Source organism: Eschrichtius robustus, chromosome 18 (genome assembly GCF_028021215.1).
Source record: "Eschrichtius robustus isolate mEscRob2 chromosome 18, mEscRob2.pri, whole genome shotgun sequence".
NCBI classification, from domain to species: domain Eukaryota; kingdom Metazoa; phylum Chordata; class Mammalia; order Artiodactyla; family Eschrichtiidae; genus Eschrichtius; species Eschrichtius robustus.
Window position 1 is genome coordinate 14,577,691 of NC_090841.1, and position 24,309 is coordinate 14,601,999.

Sequence of the window (24,309 nt, forward strand, 5' to 3'; positions counted from 1 at the left end):
GTTTTCTTTTCAATAAAAAATAAAGACAGCATAAACAGGTTGCATTAATGTTGGATGAGAGAAATAGCTCCAAGCTAGTATCATTATCCACGAGAAAACCACCAATCCGAGAAGACCAGAAAGAAGGTCCACAGACCCGAAAGCTTAGTGATCTGACTTCGCACAGCTGAACTGGGGTTCCTCCATTTGCAGACCAGGAATCCAAGAACCATTCCTCTGTCGATGGACATTCAGGTTGCTTCCATGTCCTGACTATTTATTGTAAATAGTGCTGCTGTGAACACTGGGGTGCATTAATAGGAGGGAAGTCCCAAAGAGAGGGGATATCTGCATGTGTATGGCCGATTCATTTTGTTGCGCAGCAGAGGCTAACACAACGTGGTAAAGCAGCCATACTCCAATAAAAATTTTAAAAAAAAAGAAATCCAAGAACCAAAGAGGTTGACTTCCCCAGTGTCAGGCATTTCAGAAGTGACTGAAAGGGGACTTGCACTCATGGCTCGTAGGACAGTTTCCTGTGTTTTTTCCCCATCACACTGCAAGAGGATGGAAGACTCCTGGGACCACTTTTCAGGTTCTAGCTAAGAAGCAGTGGAGCAGCACTGGCCACTGCTACTGAGTTATACTCACAAGGAAGAACAGGGAAGGAGGATTCTTACAAAAAAGGAGCACATCCCCTCAGCTTGAAGTGGAACAGCTTTGGCTATTTATTCTGGAGTCCCTTCCTTTGCCGCCTGCAGGCTTGTTTCAAGTGTCGGTTATTGAACAGTCTGTGGTCAGGGTTATTTATTTTTCAAGTGTCAACCACATGCTTTTATTCCTGAGACCTCACACAGGTTGTGTTTGACACCATGTTGGCCGTACTCTTTCTTCATTCCGCTGTTGGGATTCCCACATAAATCACCCTGATGTCGAAGTCTCTGCAGACTCTGAAATTTCATGAAATCCACTTTAGTCTGCAGGAATAAAAATGTACATGCATGCCTTCTGATTGGTGATTTGGGGAGCAGTAACAATTTTAAATGAATGGAGAATTTAAGAATAAGGTGGTATCTTAATTTTCTTTCCCTGTTCCTGTAATGGTGTGCTCTTGTTTTTTTTAATGAAGAAATTTACCTTCACACCTGAGAAATACTGATCTATAACATATTCTAATTTTTCTCTTACATGGAATATTGTGTCTCTGTCTTTACAGACTCTCATTACACTTCCATAAAGAAAAATATTCTAAAAATGCTCACTTTTCCACTTTTTAATCATTTTCAGAGAAAGTACTACATAATGAAAAAAGCACAGATTTTGCAGTCTTGGAAATTTACTTTTGAATCCTGCTTCCACTATATATGAGCTATGTGACCTTGAGATAATTATTTAATCTCTCTAAGTTTCCATTTCATTTTGTTTGTATGCAGCAGATAAAAATAATGACCTTATAAGGCTGTTGGGAGCACTATAGGTAATATAACAAAGATTCTAGAGATTCTGATGTGACCTGCAGAGGCAGGCACTCAGTAAAAGCGGCTATTACATCATAATATTACTCTTGCACTAACTTTAATGTTAATTGGTGTGCTTTCACAAGATGAGCTTTAGAGCCATAATGATGGTTACTTTGGATTAGAGACTGGAAGCGGTATCAGTCTTGGCTTACGTCTCCACACATTATTTTATGACCTCGTATGTCAGGCTCCACGCTTCTCGTTGGAGTTTATGGATGAACAATGGTACTTGATTTCCGCCTTTGGGGAGGTCTCTGTCTAATGAGGGAGATGAGTGAGTGAATGAGTCGTGTGAATACAGCGTGAAAAGCGCGATGTGAGAGGTATGAGTAGCAGGACTTGCTTGACAGCCGTCAACTGGCAGGAGGTTATATGTGAGAATGGAAAGACGCAAACTTTGCAGGACCTTGCAGAGCCTTAGATAATGATTTTTTGGAAAGTGCAATAACTTCTCAGTTCCCTAGAGAGCATACTCATGCACACCACTGAGAAATACTGCAGCAAGTTGGTAAAGATGCCAGAATCTGTTAAGAGTAAAAAAATGCTTTAAAGATTTTAACAAGAGAGAAGAGACGTCCCACTCTGTAATAAATATTTTTCTTAAATCTAATATTTTGAGGTTATGTTTAATGGAGGTGTGTTATGCAGATTAATTCTTGCTTAGTATTAATACTTCTATTACAAAATTATTACATGAGCGCCATAGAGAAGTACATAAACTAAATAGATAAGATAAGTCGTCTTATCTTATCTCCCTCTTCAAACCCACACCTCTCCCTTGAGGTCACTTAAGTACAATGTGTGGCTTTTCTGTACACACAATTACATGCACACATTTTCTTTTACTTTGATTAGAAGTAATTATTGTTATAGTGAAGAGGCAACGAGCACATATTGTAGAGGGAGGCAGTCTGACTTCCTTTCCACTTATTGGCTATTGATCTGGAACTCCTGGACTTCAGTTTCCTTATCTGTATAGTGGAGATGATAATAATACCTACCTCAAAGGGTTATGAGCACTTAGAACAATTCAGGCACACTGAAAATACTCAATTAATGTTTGTTATTCTACTTGATCATTTTGTGCATATTATTTTATGTTATAGTTATTTTACATAACAATATATGACACAAAAAGGTTTTTGTGTCATAACCTACTGATTCTTTTTAATGGCTACATAGTATTCCACAGTGTGGCTGTAACATATTTTAAAAATTCCCTATTGATGAGCTTTTAAGTTGTTTTCAGATCTTTTTCTATCCCACTCATGAGATAGTAAATATCTTTTTCACATATGCACGATATCTCTTATTTGCCTAGTATTTATCATTACATTCAGTTTTAGATACTACAAAGAATGCTGCTTAGGAAATTGTAAATTGAATCCATTGAGTTGAGAAATCAGTCAGAGAGTTATAACCAGTTTTCCTTCCTCTCCCTTGTTTATATGATGTGATATCATATAGGATAGAAACAAAAATTAAAAGGGTTTTAAAAACACTCTCCTAGAGATGGGTTCTCAGAAATATTTGTTGAATAAAGAATATTCAGGAAGCCTTCTTCAAATGCTACTGGATGGTGGAAAACTCTGATGACCTTAACATTTAAATTTTATTTTAAACTTGTATCGACCCTGAAAAAGACAAAATCAGAGTTTTGGAGTGAAACTAGATTGACAGTAGAATCTCTGATTACAGTTCTTTTTTTGGAGAAAGGCTCACCACGTATTCTCAGCTGAAATCTTGGGAAGATTCAGTCCTTAAGTTATAAGCATTTTAGACATGTCCTGACTTTCCTTTATTCTTTCTGAGAAAATTATAGTTGGCAAGGAAAAGAAATGTCAAAACATGCCTTTAAACTGATGTATACTCAAACATATATTTGACCTTTTTTTTTTCAACAAGAATTTTGAAAGTGCTTTTTAGAGACTAAATATGAGGTCTTTCTTAAGAATGTGTGTTTACATATTTTTTGAAAGAAAAGTAGGGAAAGGCTCAGTCAAAATTATTTAAAACTAATTTTTTACAAGATGTTATTTATAGAAGGAAGTTAATCTAATTTTTTTTCTTCCTATTTACAAACGTAATAGATGCTACTTGGGGAAAAAAAGTAAAATATATAGCAAATTAGTGTGTGGAAGAAATGTGCAGCAAAGGAGGTAAAATTTCCTCATAATCCCATCTCTAAGAAGTAACCAGTTAGCAGTTTGATATATATTCTTTCTTATTTTTCTGTGCATCAATAATATGTGTATGAACAATATGAATTATTTTATGCATACCATTCTATACCATGTAAAAAATTTTTTCTTTACAGAAATGTACAAAAATAATACAGCATAATGTGTGCTCTATCTAAAATTAACCATTGTTCCATTTTTCATAGTTGCCTCAGGTCCTTTAAAGGAATCAAACACTAGACATAAAACATAAGTTTCCTTCTAGTACCATTCAACTACCATGGTCCTCCAAAGTAGCAATGATCGTAAATTGGATAAATATCTATTTCAACTTGCTTTTTTTTTTAAAATCAGCATCGTGCTTTCAAGATCTGGTTATTTTGATGAATTTAGATGAGTGTTAATTATCCATTCCCCTACTGCCTTACTGACATTGGGTTTTATACGTATACATAAAGTTGCGCTAAACATATTTGTAAATATTCCTGAATATACATGTACGGAACTTTTCTAGGGTGTATACCTAAAGATAGAATTGATGGGTCACGCTGGACGTGCAAGTTCAATTCTACCAGATATTGCCAAATCTCTCCAAAGTGATTGAATCGACTGCCTCCCTACCAGCAGCATCTGAGAATGTCTGTTTCCACATATTGTTGAACTATTTGGGTTTTGCTAATGTTATGAATATTAAATAATATCTCATTTTAAGATTATTTACATATAACAGTGAAAGTTTTCTCTCCTGAGATTTGAATGTTTATATAATTTTTCAATTTTTCCATTTGCTCTTAAAATTTTGGTTGTAGATTTATAAAAGTTTTAATTTATTTTGGATACCAATCTTTTGTTTTGGGGGGCAGGGATACATACATGCGTTAGACAAAGGTTATGTTGTGATTTTTTTTAATATTCCTACTAAATTATTTTGCCTCATCTATCATTTTCTGAGCATTGTAAGATTTAAAAAATCCACTATAATCGTAGATTAATCAATATTTTCCTATAATCGTCAACTTTTGCTTTATATATTTCAATACAAATTCAAGAATGTCAGATAATCTTGGTTGGCGGTTGTTTTGTATTATGTAGAATTCCTCTGTATTAATGAATTTGCTTTAAATTGTATTTGGACTTTTGTTAATGTTGCTACACTGCCTTGCTTTTTTCCTGTTGGCTTAACGTAGCCTTCTTACAACCTTATAGTTTTCATATTTTCCTCAAATTTTGTTTACAGCTACTTTTTTATGTCTGTTTGTCTTTTTGTTTTTTAATCCACTCCATCTGTTTTAAATAAGAAAAGTTAAGCAGTTTGCCTTATTCTAGTTATGGCAATATATTTGGGCTTTTTATTTGGGGTTTCTGCATATGGATTTTTCCTTTATTTTTTTCCCTCCTTCACAGCTTCTTGTTATGCCAAGAAAGTTTTCCGTATCCTTTGTGATTTTTATTTTCTACTGGCTTCTGTCCTTTTGGTGGCAACTTATAATTTTAATGAAGGTACTTTACTATCTGCCTAACAAAGTTTACTCTCTTGAAAAAGACAAGGACGTGGAATAGTTTAGACACCCACTGAATTCGTCTGTTTATAACTTCCTCTCTGTTGTCTCAAGTTTCAGTTTCAGCATTAAGTTGAAAAGATCAGTTACGATGATTGTTTATGCTTGCAATCAATAGTTGGATTTGCCAGAATATTTTATTGATTGCTCAGCAGAGTTTCTTGCGTCCAGTGCCTCCATTTGATTTTACTTTTCTTCTGTGTTTTTAGCAATTTCTCAGTGTGCATCTGTAGGTAAGAAAACCTCTTCATCTTTAATGGCTGAAAATATGTTTATTTTGCCCTCACTCTTGAGTTCCGTTTTCCTTTGGTTTCTATGACTCCAGTGTTGATTCACAGCCTTTGTGCAGACTTAAGAGGCCAGCAGAACCATTCGCTTTGGGCTCCACTCACCACTATGATGTCCTGTTGTTCTGTTACGTTCTTAGTTCACAGAGATGCTTATCTTGTTTTGAGCATAGCGCTCCCTTTCCTTATCAAGCATAATAATGATAAAGGGAAAGCCTTCAAAACTACCAAAAAGAAATGGCATGTTATCTTTAATTTTTAATCTATCATTGCTGCTGATGAAGCCAAGTAGAGGGTGTAAAATCACAAAACTGTCTTTAACCAGACGTCAATGTCTTCACTAGCTTTTCTACCTTAAGAAAAGGAAAGAAAAAAAATCAACTTCATAGCCTGGTGTTTCATTTTCTGAATGAACTATAATTCAACCAATCCCCTTCTGAGGGATTTTGGGCTTGTTTTCAATTGTGCCTTAGTACAAATGAAGTACAACATGCTTGTGTATGTATCTTTGTACACTTACGTTAGCATTTCTATATGATAAACCTCCATACATTGAATTCAGGGTAAAAATTATGTTCATTAAAATCTTGTGACAACCTTTTGTATTATGGTTGCCTTAGTTAAGGTTAGTTAGCTTAGTTAAGGGCACACACTGTATCTAGGTATGGATCCTAATCCACCATTTCCCTGATGTGTGACTTTGGGCAAATCTCTTAACCTCCCTAATCCTTAGTTTCCTTATCTGTGAAAAGAGGACTAATACAGTACGTACCTCATAGAGTGGCTGTAAGGATGAAGTAAGATACTGGAATCAAAACAATTAGTGTGGCATCTAACCATTACTTATTATTTGCTAACGGCACTGACATGAGCTAAAGGAACCTGAAGCTTGCTGAGACCTGTAGAGGTTTCCAAAAGCACTGGTGAGATACACGGGTGGGGCTGGGAGTATATGGTAGATCTCTGTACCTTCAGCTCAGTTTTGCTCTGAAAACAATTCTGAACTGAAAACTACTCTAAAAAATATAGTCAACTTAAAAAAAGAAAAGGAAGGAAGGAAGAAAGAAAGGAAGGAAGGAAGGAAGGAAGGAAGGAAGGAAGGAAGGAAGGAAGGAAGGAAGGAAGGAAGAAAAAGAAAGAAAAAGAAAAAGAGAAAACACTGGTGCCTGGGGGAACCCATTGGAAATTATGATTCGATAAATTGGAGGTGAGAACAAGCACCTGTATCTTTAAATCTCCTTGGATGATTCTAATGCACATCCAGCTTGGAAATGCCTGGAGGCAAAGTATTTAAAAAGTGAAAGTAACAAAAAAACCCTTCTCTTGGAGTTCATTGTGGTGGGCTTCCCTTGCCCCTGTGGACCTGCTCCAGATTCAAAGGGCAGCCCTCCACAGTCATTTCACTGCAAAGACAAGCACTTCACCCTCCTGAGGCTTTGTAACTCCCACTGCCTGATGCTAAGGATGGTTGTCTTCTAACTCACCCACCACAAGGACATATTTACTCATTTGCTCCTGCAAATCAGTGATCCTATTTTACACGATGTTCATTCCCTCCACAGACGTTAATTGAGCACCTATGGCCGGACATCGATTACACTAAGTGTTAGGAAAACATCAGTGAGTAAAGGAGGCTTAATTCCTCCCCTTAGAGAGCTCAGAGACAGCGAGGGATACAAGCCTGAGGTGACTGTGGAGGGGGGCGGGGGTGAAGAGGGAAGACAGGGTGCTCCCCAGCACAAGTGACTTCTAAACTGAAACCCAAATTCCCTGGCGTCCAGTGGTTTAGGCCTCTGCACTTCCGTTGCAGGGGGTCTCGGTTCGATCCCTGGTCAGGGAACTAAGATCCCACAAGCCACGTGGTGCGTCCAAAAAATAAAAATAAAAATAATCTGAGACCTGAAACGAGCCAGAGTTATCCTGTGAGGAGGAGGGAAGAGTGTTCACAGCAATGGCAGTGGTATAGCAAAGACTGGGAGTGCCACATTTAAGACATTCAAGACACTGGATTTTGGGGTAGAAAGGAGGCCAAAATGAGGTTTAAAAGGCAAACTGAGACCAAATGTTTAGTGTTTTACAAACCAGTGCTTTTAACCAATGTTAAAAAGACTGTTAGCAACCCTAAGAGCGTTGAAACATTGAAAGGCTTTCAGCAAAGGGACTGCCATGATGAGATTTGCTTTGGGGGATGGCCTCCGGTTAAGAGCCTAGCTAAGTTGCTGTTGGGAGAGTTCAGTGGCAGGTGATGCTGGCTGCATCTAAGGCAGTGGCAGTGACAGAGAGAGAAACCAGGGGGTGGGCAGTGGTGGTGACTACTGCCTCTGTTTGAGAGTTTACCCTGAGGTGCCCACAGCACGCGGCTGTGTAGGCAGCCAGTTACCAAGGTCCAAAACTCAGAAGAGAGATCTGAATTGAAAATAACTTAGGGAGGTTCCTTTGTATTATTTTCAGCCAAAAGACGGTGTAGAAGTTCTTTTTTTTTTTTATTCAATTCTAAGCAAACATCTTAGAGCTACAAAGCCTACTTGACCAACGTTCCAGGTACACATGAGTAAGTAAGATTTGGCTCCAGATAGCAATTACTACTGGCACCTCTTCCTTTCATCTCATGAGACACAAAGTAATGGTAAACATCAATCTAGACACCACAGACTCAGCAAAGGAAAAAAGTTCACTTTTTCCCTGTGGGGAAAAACTTAAATTATTTTCCCTTTGTCTTCATTGCAGGTGTGTGTGTTGTACGGCTTGCCAAGCCTCCTCATCAACTATGTTTGTAAGAAATAGACATGATCCTGTCTGTGTTGTTTGTATTGAAAGTATTCCCAACCTTGAAAAGCATATTAATGTTTAATGAACTAAGACAGACTCTTCTGTAGGCAATGCCTTGATCTGTGCCCTTTCTTTAAAAGCCTTAACACCCCAAAGGATACAGAGACTAAAGTTTGGCTTCCCTTAAGAATTTCACACTATTTCACGCTGCCAATTTAAAAACCTCCCTTGTGCTTTCCTCACACTATTTGTATATAACTTATCTTTTCTCCGCAGGGGGAATAAACGCGCATTCTGCCATGTCACCTGTGGTTGGTGGAGTGGTGACGAATGACTGTTTTATTGTATTTTGTGGGTGTGGGCTACATGACTTTATTTGATATTTTCTCATTCCAGGTAGTAAGATCAGCCACTGACTGTTTTCTCTATTAAGATTGTGAACTTACAAGGCGCAGTGTGTATTTAAGATCTGATTACACAATTAAGTAGTTTTTTTTCTTTCTGATCTGCTTGAAGTTGTAACGTGGATATTTACAAAACTAATAGACAAAGGTCTACAGTTTACTTAACTTTTAAGAGAAACCAAGCTCCTAGATAAAAACAAACAAATAAGCAGCTTACCAAAGAGAGGTGAGTTAAAATCTTATTCATAAATAATAATAATTTGCAAGAACAAGCAATTCTTCTGAATTTCGCACAGGTATCCTTTAACTGTTGACAGTTTCATCCATTTATCTTTCTCTTCCTTTCACTAGTTTATTACCTACACATTAAAATGGTCAAGGAAACTCTTGCCAATTATCTTGAGTGATTATAACTCAACTCACTGCTTGAAGGATTTTTAAGTCGTTCATATTACATAAGATTCTGTACAAATGGTAATAATTATAAATAATATTTAAGTTTTAGAGACTTATGACAAGATATTGAGAAATTGAAATAACAATAATGATTATTCTTTTCAGTTCTCATTCAACCACACTGAAAAGATACAGAGGTGCTAATGCCACACCATTTCTTTTTATTCATGATGTAAGAAACTAGGCAGTTAACGAGAATTAATAAAAACTATATTAAGATGTGTTTTAATTTCAGCAGAGTCACTTTATACTTCAATTGCAATGACTGTAATTAATAGACTAATTTTCCAGTGATCATGAATAGAGCACAGAGAGGGAGAGAAAGTACATAAATAAATCTACAGATAGGCAAAAAATCAATCTTAAGGAGAGAAATGTCTTTCCTAATGTGTTCTATTAGCTGCAGTGGTAAAATTGAGCGGTTTAGGATTAAAACCCTTTTTCCATTCCCCCTCTTTCTTTCTGCTGTAGGTAACAACACACTATACAATGGCGATATGATATATTGTTTGCATCATTCACATAAATCGTATTATTTATTGCATTGTTACATGTGCTGTGACCTCCCACCTCTGTCTCTCTCTCCCTTCCTCTCTCTCGTTCTCTCTCTCACACACACACATGCATAAAGCACATATGTCAGACACAATAAATGTTCTACACGTGGTAACTATTATCATTACTCTTCACTCCTAATGACAACTTGGATAAACATTTTCAGAGTACTATTGAATACATAGAACTCTTTTTTTTCTTATATGAACTGCACATTAAGCTATAACATCAAAACACTTGATCTACAGTTGACGGAGTGAGTCTGAACACACACGTGCAGAACAAAATTTGGTCTCTGTGTAGCCCATTTGGTGATTAATGGTCGTGTTCACTCACATGATTTTAGTCTGTTCCACCTCTAGTATGTATCTGGGAAGAGTAGAGAGACAGGAATATGGGAGGTGTCATTATTAAATAGGGGGTCTCCCTTACTGCATTTCACAGATATCTTCCATAACTCAAATCTAATCTGTACAATGATGTGGTTTGCCAGGAATGTGAAGAGACTTAGATCACGCTCTGGATGCAGATGACCAGGCCTCTGCAATAATTACAAAAGCCTTCTAAAAGACACACAGATGTGCTTGGTGTGGCCGTCTGGTCAAAATAAGCATTTTCAGGGTTTTGTCTTCACCTTTGCCCCCTACTCAGCGTGAGAAATGTAAGGAATTTATTGGCTTGTATTTGAGGTCCACCTTGGCTGAGGTTAATAAGATAATACCTTCATCTGTACACATCCACTGACATGCCCTAGCACTGTCCAGGCTGAAGGGATGAGAAGGAGGTGAAAGTATGCTGTAGGCAGATTTATCACCCCGTGAACCAAAATACGCAGGCAAAATTTCCAAGGTCGGTTTTGTATTATTCAAGAGTTCAGGGAGCTCTGTGCTTTTTATCATGCTCGCCATATGAAGAAACAAAGAAAACACAATTTTCCAGTTTCAATAAAGATAATTTATTTGGGGGAAGGAAAATAAAGAATCCTTACTCAACTTGAGCAGTGCACAAAATGGGTTTCCTGTGGTTGTGAGCCATAATTGTAGGGTTTTGTTTCATTTTTATGTTTGATAATTCAGTTAAATGCTCTGAAATGTGATAGTCATCTCTTGAATGACCTTGTGTTTTAGGGAACATTGATGTGAGTTGCATGACCTTTTAGACTTAGATCTTTGGAGTCTTGTAAAACCACACACAGATGACTAAAATGTCTCAAGTCAAAGGACTATTTGCCTTATCACATGAATATACTCAATTAATTTATCTTTGTTGATAAGCTCACAATAGGTAAAGTATACACTCCATTTACTATTTCTGCAATTTCCCACAAGCCTGTAAGTATTTCAAAATAAGTTTTGGGGATTTTTTTTTTAAGTAAGCTCACAAATCATCTCCCAGCTTTCTTCATTAGTCAGCTAACTGCTATCCCTCAGACTCTGGCAACTGTCTCACAAGGTAAACTGCTGGTCACGGGTGGAATCAGACAGGGAATGATGGTTAGATCAATTCATCGCCAATACTGGAGAAAAATACAAAGTCTCCAAAGTATGTGTCCTGTTTTAATGGCCTAAGTCACATGATTTTCATACACGTTTAAAACAAATGTAAGCCCCTTGGAATGAGATTATTTCCCTAGTGGAACCTCAGTTAGTATAGAGTACGCCCAAAACCCTATAGGTAACCTACTATCATGTCCTAAAGTCTTCAGGACTCGTAATCATATATATTCTAGTTATGCCAATCGCATGTGGTCTAGTTATGCCAATAGGGGCTAACTCTCTAGGGGTTATAAGAGGCCCAAAGACAGTGGACTGATGAACTAGAAGATGTCGTTATGCAAATAGTGTCCAGAGTGATGACCCGGTAGGAGACAGTAAAATGAGCCGTCAGGCCAAATTCATAAAATTCCAGCTTTATGTGTTTTGTTTCATTTTGCTGCTATTTCACCAGCTAAACTTTTAGGAAGTACATTTAGAAGTCATTTATAACCCCACATACGGGGGACAAAGTAACTCATACGCCTCAAGATAAGGATGCTTCATTAGAGAGAATTCCCTGGTGGTCCACTCGGTGCTTCCACTGCCGTGGCATGGGTTCAATCCCTGGTTGGGGAACTGAGATACCACAAGCCACACAGCCCTGCCAAAACAAAACACAGCAAAACACAAAAACAACAACAACAAAAAATAAGCAATAAAAAAAAAGTTCCATTAGACACTTTACTATATCTATTTTTGCTTTTCAACAGAGGCATTTTGATCTGAAAACTGTGTAAGTCTAGAGATTAAAGAGATGTTATCTTGCTAAAAGGAAAAAAAATGATGGTATAAGGAAGTCGATAAGATGAAGCGAACTGTTCTTTGGAATTTCATCGTACAGTTTGATGTGGAAAAGTAAACGTAACAGAAATGGTTTCTGTTTCCTTCTTAACAGAACCCATCCTCTACTTTGGTGACGTCAAGTACCCTGTGGACGAGAGCATAGGCTCCGTGGACGTGCGGGTGTGGAGAACCGGCACTGACCTGTCCCAGGCTTCTAGCGTCACCGTGAGATCTCAGAAAACAGATTCTCCCTCTGCCGACGGTGAGCAGTTTCCTACAGCAACTCTTCTGAGTACTCTATAATTTTCGACTTACCATGATGAAATACCTTAAAGCCCAAATACTTCACTTCTGTTTAAGCAGTCTGGTTGAATGTAATTTTTTCTGAAATTATTACTGTATAGTCAGTAAATCTAGGCTCTATTTACTATTGTGAGAAAATACATCTAAAGGGCCACAAATCAAAAGCTGAGTTATAAACATATAAGTCAAAGACTCTACATTTGAATGCCTTTATTTGCATGAATTGGTTCTCTGTACTTGGGAAATCTACCATCGTTGAATATTATGACATCATATGCACAACTAGAATAATCGTGAAGGCCACCCTCAGAGAAATCTAGTGGCATTTAAGTACCATGCAGGTATGTATCTCCAGCTTGGCTCCTTCCTCATTTTAAACAAATGTCCCCATAAATACTTGGGACCCAAAGACTTTTTCTACACTTCATTATACAGTCTGTCCTAGCCGACACATGCTGGCCTTTTATTCTGGAATCTACATCTGCAAAAAGTTTATCATAAAGCTAGGATAAGCAAAAGATAAGAAATTTCCTTTTTTGTCCCATCTAAATGACCAACAATACAAACTATCTCTTACACATGCCCACACACATGTACATCATACACACATCACACATTCATCACACATATCATTCATCCCATTTTATGTCACCCTTACGTTTTCACTTTTTAAATGTTGTAGAACCAGCATAGTGTTTTGCATGTAGTCGGTGTCCAACAAACATCTGTTTAGCCAAATTAGTCATTTCTTTAGAGAAAATTCAAATCAAAGAAAGAGGTGAGAATAAAGGTGAAGAAGAAGAGGAAAAGAAAAACACGGAGAGAACCACAGTGAGACTCAGATACGGAAAGAACCACAGTGAGATTCAGATACAGAGACTTTTAAAAATGAATTAAAGACACATACTCAAATATAGTTGCGTATTCAGAGGTAAACAGATACAAAATGAGAGTCAGAAGAGCAGAAGGTGTGAAAACAAGGAAGAAATAACACTGAACACTCTCCCCTGTTCCCAGGCTTTATGGATGTAGTGCCTAAAGATTAAGAGAAAGTTTTGTTTTTTTAACTACTTTAGAACATAAATGGAGATGTCAACACTAGTATGCGCCCCACAGTCTGACAAATAATAAGCCAAAACCCAAATATGTCTTTGAGAATAATAAGCCAAAAACCAAATACGTCTCTGGGGCAGGCGTGGGTGAAGCATGTCAGACAAAAGCTTGTGTCTGAAATGTGTTGTTTTAACCAGCAGGCAGTCGCACACCTAAAGTTCTGTAGTAGCTTCTGAAAATAGATTTGGATATTTAGCTAATGATAACAAAATTTCAATATTTATATTTCATATATAATTTATGATAATCAAATACTTGATTGATATGCTGGTTATTTTTAGACCTGATTTTTATTAGTTCTGTTTGAGACTTCCAAAATAGATTAAAAAAAACTATAAGACAGAAAGCTAAAATAACTAAAGGTAAAATAACTTGTTAGACATAGATAAGACAAAGTTCAGAACCTGATCTTTGATCTACCATCTCAATAACCAAAAGGTTAGATACTAATCTTTTGCATTTCATTAAATGTATTTTCTGTAACGGTATGCTAGTCTATATATTTTTAAAAGGATTATAAACATATCTACACAGTTTGCTTCTCAAAATTTTGTTTAAATTTAGTTAGTCCCCAACTGAAAAATTCTTCTGTTACTGTCACAGCTGGAACAGACTATGTGGGAATCAGTCGTAATTTAGATTTTGCACCTGGAGTCAACATGCAGACTGTTCGTGTTATCATTCTGGATGATCTTGGACAACCGGTGCTGGAAGGAATTGAGAAATTTGAACTTGTGCTTCGAATGCCTATGAATGCTGCCCTTGGTGATCCCAGCAAAGCCACGGTGGCCATAAACGATTCTGTCTCAGATTGTGAGTGTTTATTAATTTATGATGATAAGTAAAACGATAAGCTAGAGTTTATATAAATGTTAAGTAAAATGATGAACTAGGGTTTATACACCTGTGTTAGTTTGCTAGGGCTGCCATAACAAAGTACTACAGACTCAGGAATTTCTTGTCTGACAGTTCTGGAGGCTAGGAGTCCAAGATCAAGGTATCAGCAGGATTACTTCCTTCTATGGGATGCAAGAGAAGAATCTGTTCCAGCCCTCTCTCTTGTCTTGTAGACGGCCATCTTTTCCCTATGTGTCTTTACATCAGCTTCTATGTGTGTCTCTGTGTCCAAATTTCCCTTTTTCCCAATATGACACCAGTCATATTGAATTAGGGCCCACCTTCATGACCTCATTTTTACTTGATTATTTCTGTAAAGACCCTATCTCCACATAAGGTCACATTCCGAGGTACTGGGTGTTAGGATTTCAACCTGTGAATTGGGGGACACAGTTCAACCCATAATAATACCTTAGCCGACCAAGTCTTACTTTCTCATCCTGATTATTTTGATAGAATTAAACAGTCTCAGAAGAAAACTTTCAGTCTTCCTCGCAAGTTTAAAAAAATGAGATTGTTATCAATATCTTGATTGTGTGTCAAGAACTCCCTCCCACAGATGGGTGGAACCACACGGGGTTGCACAAACCCTTGAGTATTAATGATCTTTTTCCATTTCTCAACACAAGACACTTTCTGCTATCTCCTTACTCCCAGACACTCCTGAAATTCCCCTAATGATGTGCCAAAAACACTGTTCTGAAGCAATAAGCTTCTGGACACATGGCAGGGCTCTCTGACACGTCATCACAAGGAAATTCTGAATAATCTTCTACCATGGTGATCTTGACATTGCTTGGAGGAGTCTAACCTATTGTCAATGAGACCTATAGTTAATTGACCTAGTATAGGTGTCATAGCCATAGGTGTTATAGCCATTGTCAACTTTTCCAACACGGTCCAGGTAAACTATGCATGTGATTATGTGCACAATATTTAATATTATTCATATCAAGAAATTCTGAAAAGCTCATGATAAAGCAACATATATAGATACAGACATCTTAAAATCTCTGGTTTTATCTACTTTTTCACATTTCATTGCATCTTCCTACTCCACAAAAAAGGCAGAGCAAAATTACAAGGATAAGGAAATCAAAATACTGAGTTAAGTGATTTGCTCAAGGCCAAAACACTGGCAAGTGACTGAGTGGAGAGTTGGATCCAGTTCTTCTCATTTCTGTTCAATTATTCTTCCCACGAAACCATGTTTTCTGAAATGCCATTTTCCTTACATTTCTGTTCACTTTGATCCATATGTTTATTTTCTTGTATTTTTTTTGCAGTGCCTAAGATGCAATTCAAAGAACGAGTATATACTGGCAATGAAAATGACGGGCAGATAGTTGCCACGATCCACAGGAGTGGAGATGTCCAGTACAGGTCTTCGGTGAGATGCTACACGCGACAGGGGTCTGCACAAGTGATGATGGACTTTGAAGAACGCCCAAACACTGATATCTCCACCATCACCTTCCTCCCTGGTAAGTTTCGGCTTGAAATTTTTATTTGGAATTTGCGGAAGCCAAGTCTTGGGTGTGAAATATCTATCAAGGAAATACAAGTTCTTGATTTCAACAAGCTTATGACATGGTTTAATGTGCACTAAATGATAACAAAGTGAGGTAGATTTTAACAGGGTGAATGAATGTTCTTTTGGTTTCCGTATCAACTTATTGATTAGTTTCTAGTGATGTGCTATATGGTTTATTCAAACTTGCTTCAGCAGATAATGGCATATCAAATGTGTAGATTTCACAGTACTGGGAAAGACTTAACGTTCAAATGACAGTAAAGATGTCACATTTTTAATATGTATCCAATGTCATAAAATATTTGATCACTCTGATCCAATAATTGTACAAGATACATGTACTGTGGTCAAATTAACAATGACCAACCAGTACAAAGTTGCTAAATTTGCCTCCTGATCATGTTAGAAATTTGTAAATAAAATTGGCATTTCCTCTTTTCCCCTTGTTTTCAGACATAAGTGACAGAACTTAAGACAGGCATTAAAGAACTCCCTGTACAAACAGGGCCTGTCATTGCATATGTTCAAACCTCGTCATTCATTCAGCAAATATTAATCAAAGGCTTATTACATGCCAGACACTGTTCTTTGCACTGTTGATACAGCAGGGAAGAAAGCAACATCCCTGCCCTCATGGGGCTTACCTTCTGGTTGCAGATGCTTCCCTTATGGCCTACGGGATGTGATTGTCCTGCTGTCATTATTATTGTTCCAGGTGAGACTGAAAAGCCTTGTATACTTGAGCTGATGGATGACGTACTATACGAAGAGGTAGAGGAGCTCCGTCTGGTTCTTGGCACTCCACAAAGCAACTCCCCTTTTGGAGCTGTGGTTGGTGAACAGAATGAAGCTCTGATAAGGATCGGAGATGATGCTGATAGTAAGACGCCGTTTCCTGTGTTCAGCTGTAAATTAGGAACTGAAATCCATCTGTATTAAAGTTTTAGGTGGCTCAGAAAATAACCCCCTCTTTCTGACCTGGCTTTTAAAGTAATTGAGAAACAGGAAAAAGACTAAGATAAGTGGAGAACACAATAAACCATTTAAACCGAAAGTTATGTTGAAGAACATGGTTTATAGCTAAATGCTAAATCCCAAGCATTCGTACCTCCCTGCTCCTCCTCACGTACCCTTGGGTGCAGGTTGTCCTGGGTCAACAATTTCCTCCTCCCCTTCCCACTGTCAGTGACCCACTCCTGTAAAACTTTTGGCACATAGAGACAGCCCAGAGCATGTGATTTCGGGGGGGTGGTTAATTCCTAAGGAAGGAGCTGGGCCATGCATGCTCAGTTTCTCATGACACACCAGTGATACTGAGTGAGGGGACAGAGGGAACGCAAGAGAATAATATAATTAAGCTCCTCCCACATGGGAAACAAAGAAAAAACATTAGAAATGGAGGAAAAAAAGCATTCCCTTTGAAATTTAATTTGTCCGTGTCTCCCGCTGTTTTAGAGACAATTATTAAATTTGGAGAAACCAAATTTAGCGTCAGTGAACCCAAAGAACCAGGACAGTCGGTGGTTATAAAAATTCCAGTGATCCGCCAAGGAGACACTTCAAAGGTTTCCGTTGTGAGGGTTCACACCAAGGACGGCTCAGCCACCTCTGGAGAGGACTATCACCCTGTGTCGGAAGGTATGGGGGCTCCCAGGGCCTGTGTCCAGATGGCTTGGGCTCACACTGTGTTAGTGCTGGTGCCCTTGGGAAAAAAGAAGAGAAATATCCATCCAACTGAAATACAAATACATGTACTCCTTTAAATTAATCTCCTTCAGGAAAACAAAGTCAAGGGAATTTATTTCCAGGATTTCCCTTTTTGACTGCTGGGTACATGTGTTAGGGAAATTTTGAGTCAGTGTGCTAGATGATCTTCTGTTTTGAGTCTACAGTCCTTTAATTTTCAGTGGGTTTTACCTGCATTATGGCAATCCGACATTAAATAATAATTTTCCTGAATATTCTACTGCATTGAAAATGTGCATGATAGCCAAGAAGATAGTCATAGAACAACAGCAATCCAAAACTTCAAGCTAGAAAGTTTAGTGTTAATGGAGGACAGTAAAAGGGGGACAGATTACCAACCACAGGGACCATGAATTCTCTGGGCCTTAGGAACTCATAACGAATACATTTCATCCATCCCTCTCCTTCTTCAAACTTTCGGATCATTTCGCCCATTACTTTTATGAGTATAAAACAAGTCAGTTCTTCTCTCTCTCTGTGGATTGTTTACTGGCAAAATAGAGACTGCCAACAGTTTTTGGTGATCATAGACTACAGGCATTCATCTTGATCTGCTCACTTGAGAACAAAGTTTAGAAAGTGACAGAATCAGTAATAGAATTAATGAAACAGTTGGAAAAACTAGCATCTTCTACAAAGGACCATTTATTTTCTTTGCACATATGGTAAAAGTTTGATGTACTACTGTAGAGCTTCAAAGTTATCCTCATATTATTTTCTATGTAAAGAATAATAATATATTGGAAATATACGCATAAAACCCAAAATGAGAGGAAAAAACTGATCAGCTGCTAAATTATAAAATCTAAAATAAGTATTTCTAAAATGAGCATGTTTTACATGAAGGAAACACCTTCTAAATGTGGATGACATGACCTTTAACAGAAGATGCTTTTCTTATAAAGAAAACAATTCTTTTTGCTAAGACAGAAACAAAATTATATGTATATAGTAAATTGACAAATGAAATCAGAGAAAACTTAAATAACAGTAAATCAACCTGTGTCTCTTTTATCCTATAAATGTCAACATGTGTTTATAAATATTTATAATAAAAATTTAATAATCTTTCCTGAAATATATTTTAATTTCTCCTTTTATGGTCCAAATTGAGGTAGTCATTTACAATAAACAAAAAATTAAATATAGAATAAACGTTGAAATATTTTTGTGTTAAAAATGTCTAGGGGCTTCCCTGGTGGTGCAGGGGTTAAGAATCCTCCTGCCAATGCAGGGGACACGGGTTTGAGCCCTGGTCCGGGAAGCTCCCACGTGCTGCCGAGCAACTAAGCCTGTGCGCCACAACTACTGAGCCTGCGCTCTAGAGCCTGCGAGCCACAACTACTGAGCCCGTGTGCCACAAGTACTGAAGCCCACGTGCCTAGAGCCCGTGCTCTGCAACAAGAGAAGCCACCGCAGTGAGAAGCCCGTGCAGGGCAACAAAGAGTAGCCCCCGCTCGCCGCAACTAGAGAAAGCCCGCCCGCAGCAACGAAGACCCAACACAGCCAAAAAATAAACAGATAAATTTATTTAAAAAAAAAAATGTCTAAAGTGGCAGAGGAAACAACTATCACCTAGCATGTATACTGTAAGAAAACAATTAATTTAAGCATTTAAAATAAATACTTAAGTTTTCAACTTCTTAGAAACTAGGTTTATATAATTCAGAGGGTTACAAAACTCAAATGTTTACAAGGCCAAGACAAGCAATGAAAATGAGGGAAGCAAGGAAAGTGTGAGGGAAAGATGGAGTGATGGAAATGTTCTTCAACCAGAAGGTCCATTCCCTGCTGAGAAAGACCTGTACTGTCATACCCAGATGACTGTTGCCAGGCAGAAAAGTGTAAAAGATCTAAAAAAATCTGTATTTTTCTATGAAATCCCCAGATGTTGAAGGGTTAGAAAATAAATTTTCATTGCAGCTTCACACAGGTCAAATCAAACAAATTGGTGACCCAGAAGTGATCAGCTATTTTCATCCTCTGGAACGAGGACCGTAAGCCCTGCTGGGGTATGAGAAATCTAAGGCTAATGGTATCAAAGAACTGACTAAGGCCAGTGCGGAAAATGGCTGTACCCAGAAACAGAACTAATTTTAAAGATGAGTCTGGCTTACTAACACAATTTTAAAGAAAAAGATCCTTTTCATAATTGACGGAAGTAGGAAAAGAAAAATACGTTGGAGACACATTTTCTTCTGCCACATTTGAAAGGATTTCTTAATTTAGAATTATAATGATTGAATACCGCCGTTATATGAGAAAGCAGCATCTGTTATCGTCTCTGATTGGAATGATTATGCATTATATTCTTTATTTTCTCCTCTGAACCAGTTTTTCAAAAGGCATTGTAAAACCAACAAAATTGTTTATCCAAGTTTGGTCAGCTGCTTATTCTTGAGTTCAGTAAAATCAGTTAATTTTTTAACATTTTAAGAATCTCAGAATGAATGGTTAAAAAAGGATTACCATTATTGGGTTTAATTTTCATGACAATGAAGGAATTATTTTTAGTTAGGAGCAACGGGGTGAGAGAAAAAACACCATTAACGTTTTTCTTAAAAAAAATTGCTGAATTTCCAAGATTAACATCAACAACCAAAAGAAGTCTTTTTAAAATATAATTTGACATGATATTAAAAATTTCAACAATTTGATGTCCAGCTTTTCTAGATATATACATAATGAAAATACTATTCACACTCAATAATGCCTGTGATGGTATATTTGACTTATGTCCTATTGGTTTAGAAATTCTGGGAAATGAGAGGTGAGTTTGTCTGATTGTGCCGATGTCAGAATTGTTGATTGTCTATTCCATAACTCTGCATTTTTTCAAACTGGGGGTCAAAAAATCAGTTTAGTAGCTTATGATTAGAATTTTCTTCTGGATAAAATGGAATAGAATAGAAAATACTAGAGTGCAATGCATATCGTAAGAACAGGTGATGTTTTTAAAACTTTTTATTCCATTTTATCCACACTCACATGTGCACACAAACATATACACGTAAGTATACTGGGCCACAATATAAAATATATTTCGCCTTGTGGGTCACTGTCAAAGAAGCTTAAGAAAAACTTCGCATATTCCTATGTAAAAGATTTAAACCTGTGATTTTGCATTTGTAGAAATTGAGTTTAAGGAGGGAGAAATCCAGCACATTGTTGAAATTGAAGTAATATTCGATGGGGTAAGAGAGATGAGAGAGGCCTTCACTGTCCACCTAAAACCCGATGAAAATATGATAGCAGAGACGCAGGTAAGTAATTTATGGATATAAATTTGTGGCCAGCATTTTATCATGGAAAATGCATGTAAGCATCACATAGTGTACAGTTAAGTAATCAACTTTATACAACCCTTGTATAAAGACAATGCACATAATCTCTTTTCACTTCCTAAATAAATTTTGTTTTCATTTGAAAACAAGAATCAACAAAGTCCTAAATTCCCTGGCGGTCCAATGGTCAGGACTCCATGCTTTCACTGCCGAGGGCACGGGTTCAATCCCTGGTCAGGGAACTAAGATCCTGCAAGTCCCGCGGTGCAGCCAAAATAAAAAATTCCTGTCTCTTTCTTGAAAAATCATGTTTGTAGAAACTCAAGGACTAGAGCCTCTGAGTCCCACACCAGCCCAGTTACCCTTCCTATTTTAGTCAATAACGACTGAATCTGGGATTAACCTCCAGAGAGAAAGCATAGTCTCAGCACAAAGATGAGGCTATTAATTTAGTGCCACAACTCATGAAAACACACATTTCAACCCACAAAACAGTTTGCTAACCCTCAAAATTCCCACCTGCTCATGGTAACTTTATTAAATTGATGTCCAGAGCCTCAGTGACCCAAATGTTACTGTCCTAACACTTCTTTCCTGTGTTTATTTAATTTATATTGTCTCATCAACCAGATATTCTTCAAGATAAATGTAATTTCCATAGAATTTTTACCTTTAAGCCTAATTTTTAAAGCTAAATGATTTAACGAACAGACCAATGTTTACAGTATCTGTGCTTACATTTACTCTATTTCTGTTATTGTTTGTTTCACTATTAGCATGAGATCAAATTGGGGAGACTTTTTTTTCCCTTAAGTACAGGTATTTTTAGTATTTTATAATTTTTACTACTTGATGGTATTTATAGTGCCTTGGGTTTTTTTTTTAAGTCATATTTAAAATTCAAGAAGTAGGGGCAGAAAATCTTTTTCAAATATATTTTTGTAAGTCTTGATCACATAAGAAGTGAGTCTTCAGTTTTCATGGAGCATTATATTAAACTCTTGAGTAAGAGGAACAGAGATTCGCTCAAATCACTTCAAGTGATCAAAGCCCCTTTTAAGAAGACACACGTAAATATAGGCTTGGAAACTGCGATGTACCGTTGGATGTTGGAAGATGATTCGGGAGCAAAAGGCAAATGTATCAGCGGGGTTTCCTTGTCATTCTACCCCCAGTAGATGTTCACAGGTTCCTCTTCTGTCTGTGACTCAGCTTCTCCCTCTGCCTGTGCTTCTGTCCTCTGCTCCTCTGAAGCTGCGCTTTTCACCTGACATCCACTTCAGCAGGGTCCATGCTGTCACATGACCTCTAGGATCTGCCTTCTCCCTGGTCTCTTTCAGCTTTCCTCCCACTATTAACTAATTGACTTTGTCGTGGATCTTCCACTTTACCACCCCGAGACAGACTTAACTACTATCATCACTATTTGGAGAAAAAAATTCAAGCCCAAATACTTTGTGGGCCACTGGCCAACCCAGGACTCGGGTACCCTCCCCTGCACCTTAAGATATGACCCAGGTGCCAGGGTCATGAGGAACAAAGCACATAGAGCCTGTCACACTGCAGAGGCTCTGGGTGTGACAATTTTTACTATAATGAAGCCATGGACTTGCCAAGCATTGTGAGTATTGTTCTGCACAATAGAAGCACCAGGAGTCTAATATTTCAATAATCATGGAGAATTATCTCTTCCTTCTAGGTCACCAAAGCTATTGTGTACATAGAAGAATTGAACAGCATGGCAGATGTCACTTTTCCTTCTGTCCCTCAAATTGTGTCCTTACTGATGTATGATGACACTTCCAGAGCCAAAGAGAGTGCTGGACCTGTGTCTGGTTATCCTGTCGTCTGTATCACGGTGAGTAGGAAGTTGAGGAAAATTGTAAAATAGTTAAAATAATTATGAACATTAACCAATATAGTATGGGCTTTGTCATGATGAAATAAAAGTGGGGAAAAACTGCAGGATTTAATCTTTGAACTTTGGAAAGGAAACTGTTGATCAAGTAAAGGTCCTAGTTTTCTTCCTTCATCTAACAAAGGTTTACTAACTGATGTACACATAGTATGTTATCTCATATTATCTCAGGGTTTGTCACTGAGAGAAGAATAAATAAGATATGAACTCTACACTCAAGGAATTTAAACATAAGGGAGAGAAAAATATATAAGAATCAGTCACTCTACTATAAGGCATGATGTGATCATTATACAAACTAGGAGATAGAACAGCAGCTCCGCTTGTGAGGGAAGGTTTGGGATCGTCCGATGAAAATGTCAATAGTTTAAGAGTCACATAAGGAAACGTCATTCCTGGATGAAGTGGTTGCCTTGCAAATGGCATATTATAGTTACTTTTTCAATTGCCTTCTCTTAGCTATAAATTATAAGCTCCTTGTGAGCAAAAACTGGGACGCATTTATTCCTACTTTGCAATACCCCTGGTGTAATCACCTACATATAATAGGTATGCAATAAATGTTTTTTGGATTAGCAAGGCAGAAATAATAATGCGGTGCAAGTTACAGAGGTCTTGAAATGTTATGTTAAGGAACGTGCACTTCATTTGTTGGGTAGCAGGGAGCTCTTGCACAGAAGAATGGCATGAGAGGGCTTCCCTGGTGGTGCAGTGGTTGGGAGTCCGCCTGCCAATGCAGGGGACACGGGTTCGAGCCCTGGTCCGGGAGGATCCCACATGCCGCGGAGCAGCTAGGCCCGTGTGCCACAACTGCTGAGCCTGTGCTCTGGAGCCCGCGAGCCACAACTACTGAGCCCGCGAGCTACAACTACTGAGACCTGCGCACCTGGAGCCCGTGCTCCGCAACGGGAGAGGCCACCGCAATGAGAAGCCCGCGCACCGCAAGGAAGAGTAGCCCCCGCTCGCCGCAACTAGAGAAAGCCTGCACGCAGCAACGAAGACCCAACACAGCCAAAAATAAAATAAATTTTAAAAAAAACAAAAAAAAGAATGGCATGAGAAGAGGGGTTGTATTGGAGTGTTACCATGGCAACAGTGGTCACCTGACGAGAAAGGCCCTGAATTAGATAGAAAGGTGATGCTTGGAATGGGAAGGAAAAGACCAACTTAAGAGCCATCCTACAAAAAGAATCAACCAAGTTCACTGACCCACTGGATGTCGGGGGCAAAATGAGAGAGAGGAGAAGAGAGGGAGAGAGAAAAGAACAAGGACGATTCGACAGCTGTGAGGAGTCGGGAGGTGATGCAATGAGCATCACTTTTACTCGCATCAAGTTAAAGGTGGAAAAGGCCAAGAAGCTGTTTGAAATGCAAGATTGGAGTTCATAAAAGCTAGCATCGCTAGGACTAGGAATTTGAGAGTTGCCTGAATAACATGTAGAAATGGAAAAAAAGTAGCAGTGAAAACACTAAGGGAGAGAGAACTT

At 38.0% G+C, this 24,309-nt stretch overlaps 1 protein-coding gene across 3 annotated transcripts in view; it reads left to right on the plus strand.

Annotated features, from left to right (window-relative positions):
- The window catches only part of FREM2 (FRAS1 related extracellular matrix 2), a 157,625-nt gene that overhangs the window by 91,748 nt on the left and 41,568 nt on the right, over window positions 1–24,309 (plus strand). For all 3 annotated transcript variants that reach the window (XM_068526485.1, XM_068526483.1, XM_068526484.1), the window contains exons 7-13: window positions 12,140–12,289; window positions 14,047–14,256; window positions 15,627–15,824; window positions 16,590–16,754; window positions 17,330–17,512; window positions 20,753–20,883; window positions 22,604–22,762. In XM_068526485.1, the coding sequence (XP_068382586.1) occupies window positions 12,140–12,289; window positions 14,047–14,256; window positions 15,627–15,824; window positions 16,590–16,754; window positions 17,330–17,512; window positions 20,753–20,883; window positions 22,604–22,762 (1,196 nt within the window). The remainder of the gene's footprint in view (window positions 1–12,139; window positions 12,290–14,046; window positions 14,257–15,626; window positions 15,825–16,589; window positions 16,755–17,329; window positions 17,513–20,752; window positions 20,884–22,603; window positions 22,763–24,309) is intronic.